We start from the raw sequence: 17,982 nt of genomic DNA on the forward strand, positions 1-17,982 counted from the left end.
CCCCCCCCCCCCCCTAAAAGACAGGCGGCAACAAGCTCGGCTGTACATTTACAAAATAGCACATGAGACAAGGCAATGACTGTCTCCTAGAGAGAAGACACACGGGGGTCGTCATGGACCTGTGAGTACTATTTTGTGTTTCTAATCTAATGAATATACAATAACAAATCATTGTATTTGTGTACAATTCATATATGTAGTATTTCTACTAACTTGTACATATTTAAGCATTAAGCACTATCATATATTAGTTTGTTATAAATACTTCTAATTAGAATTGTATGTTTTTATAGTCTAAAAAAATACTTTAACATTTATATTTTGTTTATACAATTCTTTTAAATTTATTTTCATTTATAGAAATGTATTTAGAGATATTTTTTATAGATGTACTATTTTATACCACTATTACATATTTATGTATTTAAAACATTTTAATATATGTTTTACATTTATTTCTTGTTTTTCTACTGTATTTATTGTGATTTATTATTTTATTATCATTAAATAAAATATATTTTTTGAAAGTGTATACAAATGTAGTTTGTCATTAAATAGAATAGTACAATGACAAATAGATTAAAAAAAAACATTTAGACGTACATATAGTTATTTCTATATGCATGACTTCAATACTGCATATATAGATAATTACACAGAATATGCATTATTTTCATACTGTTATGTTTTATATATTTTAAACATTTTAAAAATATATATATATATACGTATTTATTGTTTTGCATTTATTTTATTAGTAAAAAATAAAACAATGCCATAAAAAAATTTTAAAAATGCAATTTGACACAATTTATACATGTATCAGTTATAGATATCAGAATTGTATATATTTCACATAAATAGTATTTTTACATTTATTTTACAAAATGTTACAATTATTTTGAATTAATTTTACTGTAATTTAGTCGTGCAATGAACATTTTGTAATTGTAAACATGCATTCATCAATATTTACTAGTGAATTGTTTTTCATTCATTTTATTTTTATATATATTTTAAAAATATTTTATTAAATACAAATATTGTATACTTAACTTATATGTATTTGTTACTATTATTACAGCTCTATGTATGTATACAACTAAGGGAGGAATATATATATATATATATATATATATATATATATATATATATATATATATATATATATATATTCATATACATATATATATATACATATACATATATATATATATATATATATATACATATATATATATACATATATATATATACATATATATATATACATATATATATATATATATATATACATATATATATACATATATATATATATATATATACATATATATATATATATATATATATACATATATATATATACATATATATACATATATATATATATATATATATATATATATATATATATATATATATACATACATATATATATACATATATATATATACACATATATATATATATATATATATACACATATATATATATATATATATATATATATATATATATATATATATATATATATATATATATATATATATATATATATATATATATATATATATATGTGTATATATATTTATTTATTTATTTTTTTAATATGTATTAAACACTGCAATGGTACACAAACTATGTAATAATTAATGCTATAATCACATATTTACTTACAATTATTGGTTGTTTTAATCTATGCAATTAATGTATTTCTTTGAACTAAATGAACCCATGTTGTTGGACGGGTTTGAGCTGAAATCAGACAAGTGTGTTTCTCGCCTTCTTCTAATTGTGAAAGAGGGAACTGTCCGAAATAAAAGTCATGACCATTAAGCGACAACAAAACAGGAAGTTAAACTATTGCCAAACCTTAAAGATGGTGACTCACAAGTAACACCATTGTCCCTCTTTGCAAGCAGCACATTTGCTCAATAACAATTTGCACTGTCCAATAATACGAGCATCATTTATCAGTTGCGTGCTTTCGTGTTGCTGGCGTGTAAAATGTGACATACTGTGCTCTCTAAATATACACCAACTATACAGTAAATCCCATGCACCTTTTTCTCTTTGTTTCACAGCCTCTTTGATATGGATCCAATCTTCGCCAGCCGGGGACATTTTGAACGCTTAAAAGGATTTTGACTCACATCCTTGACGCACACACACACACACACACACACACACACACACACACACACACACACACACACACACACACGCACACACACACACTCAGAGAATCCTCCATGCAGGATGTGTGTGTCCAGGCATCCACCTCGGGTCACGCTGAACTTAAAGCTCCATTAGGGGTCAGCTGGTGTAACGATGTTTTCTTCGACCGAGGGCTCACTCTTGAAAGAACCCCAAACGGGGAGAGATGGGTAGAAAGTTGGCAAGTGAGATGCGTGTAAAAGCACAAAGACATGAGAGAATCTGCAGGAAAGTGCAACAAAGCGTCCAGGGGGTGAGTGAGTTCATCGTCCGGGGCAACACAACACGGTGACACAAACGCACACACACACGAGAAAAAGAAAGCCTGAAGCCACACGTGCTCCACCATGATGGAGAGGATTAACCCTGAAGAGACCCAGGCCTCCCCACACCTCGGCCCAGGCTCCTCCTCGCCTCCGTGTGAGCCTCACAGTCCGCTTCTGGCATCTTCCAAAGATGTCCCCGCCACCCTGAGGACCACCTCAGCCAACGTAACAGACACAGATACACCGGAGCCGGTCGTCATGGAGACGGATGAGTCCCAAGAAGGACCAACGACCAAATCTCCCACACTCTCCTCCCCACCGCCGCTCCTGGGCCCGCTCCCACCTCCACCTGCAGCCTCCTCATCCTCACCTCTTCCTCCTCACATCCCAGTCATCAGTCTGGCCCACAGCAAGCCCCCGCTACCCCTCCCCAACACGCCTCTGACCACGCTGCACCCGTTCCCCACAAAGCATCCTCACCTGGAGCTCCGCCGCAGCCAGCTGGCCTGTTTGCCCGCGTCCAGCTCAGGAGGCGGTCCGTCGGCAGCCTCGCCAGAACCGATGATGGCTCAGCCGTACCTGCACCTTCATCCTTTCTTCTCCAGGTGAGACCACATTTTTGCATAAAATCCCATTAAAAAATACAAATTAATAAAGGAGGAAACATTTATATTCACATTTGAAAGATGGCTATTAGACAAACATATAACTTTGCAATCATACACTCATTCATATCATTATTATAATAATTCGGGATGTCAGATAATATCGGCCTGCCGATATTATCGGCCGATAAATGCTTTAAAATGTAATATCGGAAATGATCAGTATCATTTTTTTAAATTATCGGTATCGTATTTTTTTTTTTTTTTTTTTTTTATTAAATCAACATAAAAAACACAAGATACACTTACAATTAGTGCACCAACCCAAAAAACCTCCCTCCCCCATTTACACTCATTCACACAAAAGGGTTGTTTCTTTCTGTTAATATTCTGGTTCCTACATAGTATATAACAATATATATCAATACAGTCTGCAAGGGATACAGTCCATAAGCACACATGATTGTGCGTGCTGCTGGTCCACTAATAGTACTAACCTTTAACGGTTAATTTTACTCATTTTCATTAATTACTAGTTTCTATGTAACTGTTTTTATATTGTTTTACTTTCTTTTTTATTCAAGAAAATGTTTTAAATTTATTTATCTTATTTTATTATTATTTTTAAAAAGTACCTTACCTTCACCATACCTGGTTGTCCAAATTAGGCATAATAATGTGTTAATTCCATGACTGTATGTATCGGTATCGGTTGATATCGGTATCTGTAATTAAGAGTTGGACGATATCGGAATATCGGATATCGGCAAAAAAGCCATTATCGGACATCCCTAATAATTATTATTATTCATTTAAGTAACAACAAAACAGGAACCATTGCTTTATAGCAAGGGTGTCAAACTCATTTCTGCCGAGGGGCCACATGGAGGAAAATCTATTCCCAAGTGGGCCGGACTCGTAAAACCATGGCATGATAAATTAGAAATAAAGAAAACTTCAGATTGTTTTCTTTGTTTAAAAAAAGACCAAACACATTCTGGAAATGTTTTTTTTTACACTTAATAATAATAATAATAATAATACCTGGGATTTATATAGCGCTTTTCTAAGTACCCAAAGTCGCTTTACATGTAGAACCCATCATTCATTCACACCTGGTGGTGGTAAGCTACTTTCATAGCCACAGCTGCCCTGGGGTAGACTGACGGAAGCGTGGCTGCAATTTGCGCCAACGGCCCCTCCGACCACCACCTATCATTCATCATTCAATTCACTGGTGTGAGTGGCACCGGGGGCAAAGGGTGAAGTGTCCGGCCCAAGGACACAACGGCAGCGATTTTTTTTTTTTTGGATGGTAAGAGGCGGGGAGCGAACCTGCAACCCTCAGGTTTCTGGCACGGTCGCTCTACCCACTACGCCATGCCGCCCACACTTACATGTTGTGGTTAATAGTATTCTATCTTCATTTGTCTTTATTTATACTTTCTGACTAAATGATAATAATTGGTGGATTTAAGTCTGGCAGAGTTTTAAAATGCTCCCATTAGTGTTATTTTTTTTAATCTATCAAAAGATGAAATGTATAATGATATCAAAATTAAATTATAAGATGTTATTAATGTAATTTATTCATTTCCCTCAACTGATGTACTAACACCATGTGGTTATTCTGTACATATAGAGCATCATCTACAACAAAACTTGGGAATTTGGACTCATATTGGATTGAAGTATTTATTTCAAACCTGCACAGTACAACAACACACTTTTTTTTTCTTTTTTTTTTTTTTTTACATTTTGGCAGAGACATTTATGCAAGGCTTGAAAAGGGGTTGTATGAAGCAGATGCTTATAATATCCCAACCCCTCTCACTCATTCCACATTTAACATAAACAATATAATACAAGAACAATACTATACAAACAAAAACAAGAAAAGCTCCTGTACACTAACAATACAATAGTACCACTGTTACTATGAGACAAGACAAGACGAGACAAAACACACACACACACACACACACACACACACACACACACACACACACACACACACACACACACACACACACACACACACACACACACACACACACACACACACACACACACACACACACACACACACACACACACACACACACACACACACACAGGCCCAAACACTCCCTGACCATACACCTCTCTCCCATCGCTCTGTGCTGAGGGCATCACTCTCTTTCCTCAGTACTTCTTTATATATATATATATATATATATCATTAATCTCACATGAAGTTAGAAGGGGATATATATTATTTCAGCATATTTATGTGCACACAGAAAATGTGTACACAAAAGTACAACACGAAATGTACAGAATATCAAAAGCATTTAAATGTCACAGGTTACATTACCAACAACATCTCTGACAATCAAGGCACGAACGTAACGATCCACATCTTGTATACTATCACTAATAAGCAGCGTAATCAATCAATCAATCAATCAATGTTTATTTATATAGCCCTAAATCACAAGTGTCCATGTAGTGTCTTCTATCTTAACACGACACCTAGCTCCACTCATGGGCGCCGATCCCATGGGTGATTCGGGGCCCGAGCACCCGCGGACAATGCCGAGCACCCACGTGGGGTTGATGGCAAATTCTTTCTCACCACAAAGCAAAAACCGTGCATGCTCAGAAAAGTAGCGTCAGATTTACCGCCCGTCCGAGCACCCTCTGGCAGAAATGTAGATCGACTTCCTCTCTGAAGGGGAAACAAGGAATTGCTGTTCCGACATCCAGTGGACACATTTTCATTTTTATATTTGGCAAACTCATCTCGCGGGCCGGATAGAACATGTTCGTGGGCCTGATTTGGCCCGCAGGCCGTACGTTACTTTATAGTGATAATGACTTACAAATATGAGGAACAGTTGCAAAAAAATGGTAAATACTGTATATATTTTTTTCTAAATTTTAAATGAATACTACTATAAGACATGATGTAATATTTCAAAATATTTAAAATAATTAAAAAAAATGTACAACAATAAGAAAATGAATAAATAAATCAAATAAATACGGTCAAACCTGCCTATTGTAACGTAAGCAAAAGTGGCCACTGTAGACAGGCTTAAGGTACCTGTTTTATTTGCGATTTTTGTTCATTCATTTTATTGTTTATTGCTATGACGAACTCACACGTTGAATATCGTAGAAGAAAGCACAAAACAATTCATATTGTAGCAAGTTCAGTCTTAAAAAGAGTAAACAAAGAAATAAGTGAGCCCTAAAATTTGAGTGTTTGCGTTGCAGCTGTGTTGTGGCTGCAGAGCCTACACTCCACTCTAGTCATTGTGTCAACTTCCAGACTGGGGCGGACTTACCATTAGACAAACACAGGCAGTTGCCTGGCGCCCCGAGATTTTCAGGGGCCCCAAAATGTCTCATAAGAAAACATTTATAAAGTTTTCTTCTATATAAAAAATATTTTGTCTTAATTTTTGCGCTTCAAAATACATCACAACACTTAATCAATGTTGATCGTTGTTGACAGCCCCAACCCTCTTCCTTCTTACGCAATAGATAGATAGATAGATAGTACTTTATTGATTCCTTCAGGAGAGTTCCCTCAGGAAAATTACAATTCCAGCAGCAGTGTACAGAATTGAGATCGAATTTAAAAATGGACTAGTCCATGTTACTGCACATGTTCAGACTAGATTCCGGAAGACAGACCAAAACAAACCTGTTGGCGCGGTTATGAGAGTTGTGAGGTTTTTTATTTATTTAAACTATCCAATATGTCAGCCTTTTGACACAAAATGTATGTGATCAACACAACAAGAGCTACTCTCGGTGCAAGTGGAGAGCGAAGTTTGTAAATCTTCGATTTACAAACTTAATTGATTCTTGAACAGGATTTGTAAATAGAAAAGTTTGTATATTGAAGCAAATTTGCAAAAGTTTGTACACTTTGAACATAATATATAACACTAAAATATAAGTGCTTTATATCAAACAAACATAACAATGGGGTGATGGATCAACATTATATTTATTAAATAAGCCAAAACAACAACAACAACTAGCTGAACTGTCCTCATTTTCAGCCGCCCTGTTAACACGCACACACACCATCACTAGCCTTGTGGTGCACTCAGTTTGAAATTACAAAACTCCTTAAATTTACCAGCCAAGTCGCTACAACGATTAGGAATAAAACAAAATCAACTTCAAAGTAACTTGTTGGTTATTCTTCTTTGTGTGCGACGGAAAGGGAGGTGGAGGGGAAGAGGTCAGTGTCGACAACACTGTGGATCCTCCCTGCATTTTTTCAAACCAACACAACAAATGAGCACCGGAGATCGATCCGCCTGCCCACAATGCATGTGCTGCCTGGCACAAAATGGCTGCGATGCGAAGGACACAAAGGGGGGATGAAACGTTTGTACTGAGTCAAGGTTCGCACACCAAATCCTATTTGTATTCGGTCTGTAAGGTTGTAAATTGAGGTTCTGTATGAGAATTAAAGCACTCAAAAAGGTGAATTATTGTAACTGAGGGTCTGGTACGATGTAATGAAAGCTCGGCAGGCAGGAACTAAAGAGGCACTTTATTTTTATATTTTTTTAGTCAACGGTCTTGTCTCGTTCAAACACGATCACCGTCAATTGCTCTCTTTTTCCCACCAGTCACACAAGTATGGCCTTCGCAATGATAGCGCTATGTGTCACATCCAGTCCAGTAATGATCCGCGGAAAATGCCTTAGGAAAATGCTGATCAATATGGAGGTGCCCAGATGACTAAATACTCCAGCAGTCGCATGTCTATAGCTGGGATGTTACTGACGTCACACCCGGCTCACGTCCCGCCCATTAAATATGTGTGGTGGTCAAGCTAGTTCTGCTCTCAATGGTTACTAGGCGCCATTTAGCCTTTCACAAAGACAAAATGTCCAGTGGTTATGTTGTTTTCGGCAGTGCGAATTGTTCAAATTGCGAAAAAGATAAACATTTCTTCAGAGTTCCTCGAGAGGTAATGAAAAAGAGCGGAAAAGTGCAAGATTTTACGAAACAACGACGAGAAAAGCATGCAGCTCACTTCCCTGTCCAAGGGAACAGGGTGGAAGAATGCATTAGTTTAATGTTTGTTTGATATACTTTTAACGTTTCATATTCCCCGTTGAAGTATTATCTTGCTATTATTTGTATTTCTTCAACACATGTTTGCTACGAGTGTTTCAAACAGCACCAACAAGTCTAAATAAAAGAAAGCAAATATGAACAAAACCTAAAAGAGTTAAGCCTTTACCAAAGTCAACAATCATAAAAGAAGCTCAGTCATATTCAGATAAAGACAGGGAGAAACATGCTATTCGTAAATGGCGCCTGCAACAGCAACAAACATGGCTATAGACGCAAAGTGAAATAATGAAATGCAACCTTCCCCGAGCAAAATCTGTTTCGTCGTGTAGAATGGCGTATGGAGCACAATAGTTCGATACGTCTGAGGAACGTATAATCCTTGATATCACTCGACAAATCTTTTTTTTGATAAAGTATAAGAATCTATTCCATTGCATAGTTGGATTTTTTGCTCATATCTGATTGATTGATTGATTGATTGAGACTTTTATTAGTAGGTTGCACAGTGAAGTACATATTCCGTACAATTGACCACTAAATGGTAACACCCGAATAAGTTTTTCAACTTTTTTAAGTCGGGGTCTACTTAAATTGATTCATGATACAGATATATACTATCATATATACTATCATCATAATACAGTCATCACACAAGATAATCACATTGAATTATTTACAATCGGGGGGGGGGGTATGGACAGCAAGTAGTGGACATAGAGAGAGAGAGCGAGAGAGAGAGAGAGAGAGAGCGAGAGAGATCATAAGGCATAAGAAAAAGTATCTGCATTTGATTGTTTACATTTGATTATTAGCAATCAGGGGAGGGTGTTAGTTTAGGGTTGTAGCTGCCTGGAGGTGAACTTTTATTGCGGTTTTGAAGGAGGATAGAGATGCCCTTTCTTTTATACCTGTTGGGAGCGCATTCCACATTGATGTGGCATAGAAAGAGAATGAGTTAAGACCTTTGTTAGTTCGGAATCTGGGTTTAACGTGGTTAGTGGAGCTCCCCCTGGTGTTGTGGTTATGGCGGTCATTTACGTTAAGGAAGTAGTTTGACATGTACTTCGGTATCAGCGAGGTGTAGTGGATTTTATAGACTAGGCTCAGTGCAAGTTGTTTAACTCTGTCCTCCACCTTGAGCCAGCCCACTTTAGAGAAGTGGGTAGGAGTGAGGTCTGCTTTTTGCAGGAAGATTAAAAGCCTCTTTTGTACTCAGATAGTTTACGATCTGCTTGCTGTACAACAACCATCTTGGCTTGGTTGATCACCACTGGTTTTCACTTCCGTGAAGAAGTCACATGACGGAATACCTGTTAGGATCCGCTGCTCGGATCACCGTTTGTTTACAGTTTAGTGTCACGTTTGTTCGTTTCTGTTGCCATGACGGCAGATTATGCTCAGCTGCCTCTGGTTAGTGTTCGAGACGCTCACCTGTTGTCCGGGCACTAATCAGAGGGCTATTTAGTCTTCGCCCGGGCAGCACTCTGCCTGGCTTCCTAATTTGCTTACATGCAACAAGTATCGACCTTTTTGATTCCTGCTAGCTTTCAGGCTATGCTATTTTGCTTGCTAGCTCCCACGCTAGTCGTTTTTGTTTTTTTCTGTCCGATTTAGTTCCTGAATAAATAATTTTACTACCTGCAAGCTGTGTCCGAGCCGTCTGCATCCTTGGGAGAACACCTCGCACCACGATGCGACCAGGTCGTTACAGTAAAGCAAATTAGGAAGCCAGGCAGAGTGCTGCCCGGGCGAAGACTAAATAGCCCTCTGATTAGTGCCCGGACAACAGGTGAGCGTCTCGAACACTAACCAGAGGCAGCTGAGCATAATCTGCCGTCATGGCAACAGAAACGAACAAACGTGACACTAAACTGTAAACAAACGGTGATCCGAGCAGCGGATCCTAACAATACCAGCATTGACATCACATCCCCAACACTCCAAAGCAAATACGCAAGGCTTCTATGTTTCACCGGATGCCACAGCAATTTCACGCAGATGAAGTAGAGCGGGACTGGAAGTAGTACAAAAGAAACACATCCGGTTGATTTTCAAAATAAAACGCTTTGTGTTGTATAATAGTTGACTTATCCGTGTTAAAAGCACAACAATCAGAGAAACAAAGACAGATCCAAGCAAGTCCACCAGTCTTCTCCTTCTCCAGTTGGATCTTTTGTCTGTTGTTGAATTGCAGCAAACTCGCAGCACGCAACACAAATGCACTCGGTAGAATAAAGGCGTAAGACTCTATTAACATGAATAATTGCAGCAAATTTTGATATTAGTGGACGCTATACGGCGTAAAAATTAAAATTCTGAGGTAAAAATGTTAATAGAACTAATTTTCTCTGCGGGGAAATATTTGTGGCCGCTAACAGGTTTAGTGTTGTCCTGATACCAATATTTTGGTACCGGTACCAAAATTATTTCTATACTTTTCGGTACTTTTCTAAATAAAGGGGACCACATAAAATTGCATTATTGGCTTTATTTTAACAAAAAATCTTACAGTACATTAAACATATGTTTCTTATTGCAAGTTTGCCCTTAAACAAAATAGTGAACATACAAGACGACTTGTCTTTTATTAGTAAGTAAGCAAACAAAGGCTCCTAATTTAGTCTGCTGACGTATGCTGTAACATATTGTGTCATTTATCATTCTATTATTTTGTCAAAATTATTAAGGACAAGCGGTAGAAAATGAATTATTAATCTACTTGTTCATTTACTGTTAATATCTGCTTATTATCTGCTTACCGGGCCGGTACTTTTCTGAAGCGGTATAGTACCGAATAGGATTCATTAGTACCGCGGTACTCATACCGGTATACCGTACAACCCTACACAGGTTTGACTGTGCATGTTGATAAATACAATAAATAATGATAACAATTAATACAAACTAAATAATGATATTAATACAATGTTAATTTAGGTCATATCTTATATTTAACAACACTTTATTTTCTTGAGTCTATTACGAATAGTTACACAATTTAAAAGTTACATTTAAATAGATAAAATATAGTAAGGTCAATAACACTGCTTCAATATGCACAATTTTATTTCATCACCAATTCTTCCCACTTCAGGAAGCACATAGTGGGACAATCACACAATGGAATGACTAATTGTAGGTGCTTGGAATTGTAAAAACTGGCAGCCTTACTGTATCCGAGCCCTCCAACTGTGCATCTATTCGCAAAATGATTTTTGAACGCAGCAGACGAATGATAGTCCACATTATCTCCATGTATGACTTCCCCATCTGTCCTGGAAGCTTGTTCCTCTCTACTGTGTTTGTAAGCAGGAGGCATTGATCTACTTCATCCTCCTGTAGTGCACAACTGGTCTTAATTAGACTGGCCTCATACTCTACACGCACACTCAATCTCACACACTCTTGTTATTCTTCTTTTCTTTGCCATAATCATGTTTACTTACGTATTGCCTATTCCTTTAGTTCATACTTGGGTACCTCAGGAGGAAGTTTTGGAGTCATCACCAGCAGCCGCATTAAGAGGAGACCTTCGTCACACTTTGAGATGGAGATCAATGAACGTAAGTCAGCAGCTTCTACTTTGTTAAAATGTCTCAGAAAACTCACTCATCATATTTTGGTGTTACGCTTTTTGAATAGCATGTTTATAAGCATGTTGCAGCAAGACTTCTTGCATGTCTGATAAGCTCTTTCTGTTGAAAATCAGTCTTTAGTCAAGTACACTTTTCCAATTAAAAGGGCCAAATTTGTATCATCTGCAAATGTTTGGATTTTAAAATCAATATTTATGTTTTATTAAATGAGTAAAATGTCTGAAAAAATACAATATTTACCCTGGATTTGCAACTAGATCGGCACCAACAAGTATTTTTTTTCCAAACATGCAAAAAAATTAAATAAAACATCAAACAAACAGGTTTTAGATTTAGCCATTTGACACTATAAATATTAGCTTCTTCTGTTTTTAGGGCAAACATTAACATTTACTGATTATTTGCTAATTAAGAATCTAATTATTAAACATTTCAGAAAAAAGCAAGTGCCAAACAAAATGCTGTACACACGCGCACACACACACACACGCACACACGCACACACGCACACACTCTTGTATTTCTTGCCTTCTTGAGACCTCTGAAAAATGCCTACCTCTTTAGGACAACCCTTTATAGATATATAAAAAAAATTATTTACAACATTAATGATACATACATACTATGCAATAATGTATGTATAAGGTAAGCTTTTAGTTTTTTGTTTTTTTTATTGTTGTTTTGTAATTGGTTTTTAATCCTCATTATTTACTTCAAGTTATAACAGTATGTCTCTATATACATATTTATTGTATTTTTTTAAAATTAATTTTGGCCAAAGGGGGCGCAGTTCAATTTCTTACACACACTTGTTATTACATATGTTGACAAGAAGGGGAGCACTTGTTATTTCATATGTTGACCAGAGAAGAGCACATTTAAAACAGACAGTCAATTAGAAAAATCCACCTTAATTTTGATAGCTTTCACCACCAGGGGTGCAAATGAGGCATTCTCTATTAGATGCAATGGTTTTCCGTATTGGGACCATGATTTTTGTCCTAACTTGTTCACTGGTCCTCATATGGAAGGTACTTTTCCTTGTTGATGTCTCAAGAAGAGTAGTAATACAAGAACACACACGGATAGACGGACTGACCTTTGACAATAACAAAGTAAAAACATGGCACTGAGGAATTGAGGAAAAAAACACCACTTTTAAAGCGTCCACACCGGAGAATAACTAAAGTTAATTAGAAATTGTGTAAAACGTGATAAAATATATGTGAAAATATAAATACAAATATTACAAAAGTAAGATAATAAAACATGACATTGAGAGAATAATAGCAGTATTATTAATAATTAAGATAGAAAACCACACAATAAAATAATAAAAAACATGAGTTTAAGGTGATTAGTAAAAAGCCTGATTAAGAAGGTGTGTCTTTTGCCTTTAGCCTAATGTTAAAACAAAAAGTCTCGGTTTCAAAATGTGAGTTTCCAAAGACTGTACTCCAAGGCACAGCACCCTAAACCCAACATTGCCTCACAATAGGGCTGCAAATCTTTGGGTGTCCCACGATTCGATTCAATATCGATTCTTGGGGTCACGATTCGATTCAAAATCGATTTTTTTCGATTCAACGCGATTCTCGATTCAAAAACGATATTTTCCCGATTCAAAAGGATTCTCTATTCATTTAATACATAGGATTTCAGCAGGATCTACCCCAGTCTGCTGACATGCAAGCAGAGTAGTAGATGTTTGTAAAAAGCTTTTATAATTGTAAAGGACAATGTTTTATCAACTGATTGCAATAATGTAAATTTGTTTTAACTATTAAATGAACCAAAAATATGACTTATTTTATCTTTGTGAAAATATTGGACACAGTGTGTTGTCAAGCTTATGAGATGCGATGCAAGTGTAAGCCACTGTTACACTATTGTTCTTTTTTATTTATTTTTTTATAAATGTCTAATGATAATGTCAATGAGGGATTTTTAATCACTGCTATGTTGAAATTGTAACTAATATTGATACTGTTGTTGATAATATTCATTTTTGTTTCACTACTTTTGGTTTGTTCTGTGTCGTGTTTGTGTCTCCTCTCAATTGCTCTGTTTATTGCTGTTCTGAGTGTTGCTGGGTCGGGTTTGGTTTTGGAATTGAATTGCATTGTTATGGTATTGCTGTGTATTGTTTTGTTGGATTGATTAATTAAAAAAAATAAAAAAATTAATGAAAAAATAAATAAATAAATAAAAATAGATTTTTTTAAAATGAGAATCGATTCTGAATCGCACAATGTGAGAATCGCGATTCGAATTCGAATTGATTTTTTCCCACACCCCTACCTCACACACACTTGTCTTGATTAATTGCACGAAAAAAATGTTATTGCATTGATTTGGTTAAAAACAGCTTTTTAAAAACACATGTAAAAACCTTAATTAGATGTTTGACCCTTTTAAAGACAGGATTAACATACAGTATCTAGATAATCCCCACAAAATTGTTTGAGTTTGTTTAAAAAAAAGGGGTTGTTGTATTTTTATTTTTTTTTTTGAAAGCGCCAACAAATTCAACATAAAGATGTCAGAAAATGATTTTACATAATCACATAACCATGATTCACGTGTATCATCTGTTGAGGATACAAATAATAATAATACAGTATTAATATTATGATATTATTATTAGTTCATCTCCCCAGTCTTTAAAGAACTAGAGACACCTCGGTTTACAACTTTAATCGAGGGTTCCTGAACGCACCACAGTTATTTATATACAGTGAGATGCAAAAGTGAAACTTGTACAAAACTTTCTCCTATGAAAAAAATATATATTATATTTTTACCTTTCTTTCATCACCTCAGCCTTGTTCTAGAATGCTGGTGGTGTGTGTGACATTTGACAACCTTATGACGTCTGTGTTTAGTGAAGTGTTCCATGTCAAGTTTGCCGCTGTCCAGGTGGAACGAACCATTTTGCATTTTTGATAACGTGATGTTGGCAGTTAGACGTACTTAATTACCTAATTATTAAACTTTTACATATATTTTGTATTAACATTCATTACGTAGATTTTTAATTAACTTACATATAGAACTTACGGGGGGAAAAAAATCTTCCGACTTACAAAAGACCAGGGCAACAACCCCTATGTATGGTACTTTTTTTGGGGAAAATGTGTTCTAAGACAAAAATAGACATAATTTCTGTTTATTTATAAGTGAAATAACTAGTACATATATTTATAAGCTACCGGAGAGTTTGAAGACTAATTTCTTCATTCATAAGAATGATCTTATAATTAGCATTTTGCTAACTTTATCGGTTTGGGTTACTAGCTTGTGTGAGTGACAGGATGAAAAGCTTTGACTCGCTTAGGGAAACGTTGTTTGGTGCCACGTGTTGGTTAGCATGTATAAATTACTGGACTGAAAAGCATAAGACGACCCTGCAAAATTGTAAGAACTGCGGAGAGCTTTTCTGAGATATGTAGGAGAGAGTGATCTCCAAATCAACCCCGATTGAAACAATTGGAATGTGGGTGGTTGATGAGCAATGTTCCCTCTAATTTTTCATGTGTGTGAGCAAACGCAAAAACTTCCTGAGCATTCAGTGGAGCCCATGTGAGCAACATCAGACGTGCACACTGTGGCTACACCAGCAGCACACCTGTCCCAAACCTGACTAAATAACAAGTTCAATCTCCATCCATCCATCCATTTTCTACCACTTGTCCCTTTCGGGGTCGCTGGAGCCTATCTCAGCTGCAGGTACACCCTGGACAAGTCCCCACCTCATCGCAGGGCCAACACAGATAGACAGACAACATTCTCTTATTATTATAATCAAATGACAGCAGTCATTTCCATGAGATTATTTTCTAATATAAGTGTTTAGGCCCACTTACAATGACAATAACAAAAAATATTGTTTTTAATGAACTGTGTACTTGTATTGTTTGTCTGGGTGGAGGTCCTGCTTTGGAAATAATTTGTACCCCTTTCAGACATTGCATTTAGTTCCCATTAAAACATTCACATGTTGCACAATGAGATGTAAGCAGGGGATCATGTGTACATTCCTGCAACATCCTGTTTGTAAAAAATATATTTTTATTAGTATTTATTTAATATACTAACAGCATTTCATGATTAATTGTTGTGCTTTTAACACGGATTAATAATATGAATACTACAGACTAGTATCGGACACTAAAGGAGACCAAACCAGTTATTCAGGATCATGACCACTGATTGGCTCAGCCTCAGGTAGCATTGCTATGTTGGATTAAACTAGTGTAAAGGTGATAAATGGATGTTATTTTGTGTCTCAAGGGCTCTCATAAAAAAAATAAAATTGGAAAAGTAGAGAAAAAAAATGTTTACATTTGATTTATAATGAATTAATTCTACTTAATTTAGGACCAATTAACAGTAATAAACGAGAGAAGACTGTAATATTGTATTTGGGTCAATGTTCACAGTACATGTTGCCATGACAACACCAACTCAGAGAGTGCGTGTGTGTGTGTGTGTGTGTGTACTCAGCAGGTCCTCCTCAGAAAATCGCTCGCCGCGTCTTCACTAACAGCCGTGAGCGCTGGCGGCAGCAGAACGTGAACGGCGCCTTTTCGGAGCTGAGGAAGCTCATCCCCACGCATCCGCCCGACAAGAAGCTGAGCAAGAACGAGATCCTACGTCTGGCCGTCAAGTACATCAACTTCCTGGTCACCTTGCTCAGCGACCAGGCCCGGGACACGCGCAAGGACTCATCTGGGGAGGAGGCGGAGCTCCGGAACATTGACTCGTCCGGACCCGACGACAAACTGGAAGCACCTTTTCAGTGCGACACCCCTCCCCCGTCCCACAGCTCCTCGCCACCCCCCGCGGCGAGGACCCGCCCAGACCGAGACTCCACGGAATCGGTCGTGCAGCTCACCGCCTTGTCGGCGAGCTCCGGTTGCGACAGCGACACGAACAGTGAGGACAGCTTTGGGGCAAAGGCCTCTGTGGTGACGCGTGGCATTCTGGGGGAGGTCAGGGGTCAGATTAGGATGGTGGCAGCTACGAGTGATGAGCGGTGAGGACTAAAGGAGGCAGACCGAGGGAAAATGTCCGACAGGATGCAATACCAAAGAGACTGATTGTTGTGTCTGTATATCTAAACATCGCCCACAAAAACAATGGACTATTGCTAATTAGCATAGCCACGCCCCTTTTCTTTGGCCAACAACTAGTGAAGGCTGTTGTTTGTATCGGTACATCCATTGACAGCAACACAGAGGAACACGCTTATGTTGACAGCTCAACAAGCCTTGTTTACAGTGTTCTTATTAAAAAGTCAGCCACTTTTGTCAACGTCAAATTCTTCCACCGAAAGCGGTCGTTTCTTGAAAAAATTTGGTCCGTTTAGGACTTTAGGTCAATCCTTTGTACAAACCTCAAAACCAGTGAAGTTGGCACATTGTGTAATTAATAAATAAAAACAGAATACAATGATTTGCAAATCCTTTTCAACCTGTATTCAATTGAATAGACTGCAAAAACAAGATACTTAACATTCGAATTGGAAAACGTTATTTTTTGCAAATATTAGCTCATTTGGAATTTGATGCCTGCAAAAGTCTCAAAAAAGCTGGCACCAAAAGACTGAGAAAGTTGAGGAATGCTCATCAAACACTTATTTGGAACATCCCGCAGGTGAACAGGCTAATTAGGAACAGGTGGGTGCCATAATTGGGCATCAAAGCAACTTCCATGAAATGCTCAGTCATTCACAAACAAGGATGGGGAGAGGGTGTGGCACATTATGAAGCCTAAAATACGACAACGGAGACCCCGGACTGTTGAAAAACTTAAGCCGTACATTAAGCAAGAATGGGAAAGAATTCCACCTGAAAAGCTTCAAAAATTGGTCTCCTCAGTTCCAAAACGTTTACTGAGTGTTGTTAAAAGGAAAGGCCATGTAACACAGTGGTAAAAATGCCCCTGTGCCAACTTTTTTGCAATGTGTTGCTGCCAAGTTAATGATTATTTGCAAAATAAAATTAAGTTTCTCAGTTCGAACATTAAGTATCTTGTCTTTGCAGTCTATTCAATTGAATATAGGTTAAAAAGGATTTGCAAATCATTGTATTCTGTTTTTATTTATTAATTACACAATGTGCCAACTTCACTGGTTTTGGGTTATGTAGTATTGCCAGGGGAGGCAGGTGTGTGACACAGCCTCACCGGTCATCATGA

At 37.0% G+C, this 17,982-nt stretch overlaps 1 protein-coding gene across 2 annotated transcripts in view; it reads left to right on the plus strand.

Annotated features, from left to right (window-relative positions):
- lyl1 (LYL1 basic helix-loop-helix family member) overlaps positions 1-17,213 on the plus strand; it is a 17,459-nt gene extending 246 nt beyond the window's left edge. Inside the window, exons 1-4 of one of the 2 annotated variants that reach the window (XM_062026128.1) lie at positions 1-121; positions 2,088-3,091; positions 11,651-11,748; positions 16,288-17,213. The exon at positions 1-121 is cut by the window's left edge and continues 246 nt beyond it. In XM_062026128.1, the coding sequence (XP_061882112.1) occupies positions 2,568-3,091; positions 11,651-11,748; positions 16,288-16,823 (1,158 nt within the window). In that variant the 5' untranslated portion in view covers positions 1-121; positions 2,088-2,567 and the 3' untranslated portion in view covers positions 16,824-17,213. The remainder of the gene's footprint in view (positions 122-2,087; positions 3,092-11,650; positions 11,749-16,287) is intronic. The other variant, XM_062026129.1, reaches the window with a different exon arrangement.
- The last annotated feature ends 769 nt before the right edge of the window (positions 17,214-17,982 follow it).

Source organism: Entelurus aequoreus, linkage group LG18, assembly GCF_033978785.1.
Source record: "Entelurus aequoreus isolate RoL-2023_Sb linkage group LG18, RoL_Eaeq_v1.1, whole genome shotgun sequence".
In the NCBI taxonomy this organism is placed as follows: domain Eukaryota; kingdom Metazoa; phylum Chordata; class Actinopteri; order Syngnathiformes; family Syngnathidae; genus Entelurus; species Entelurus aequoreus.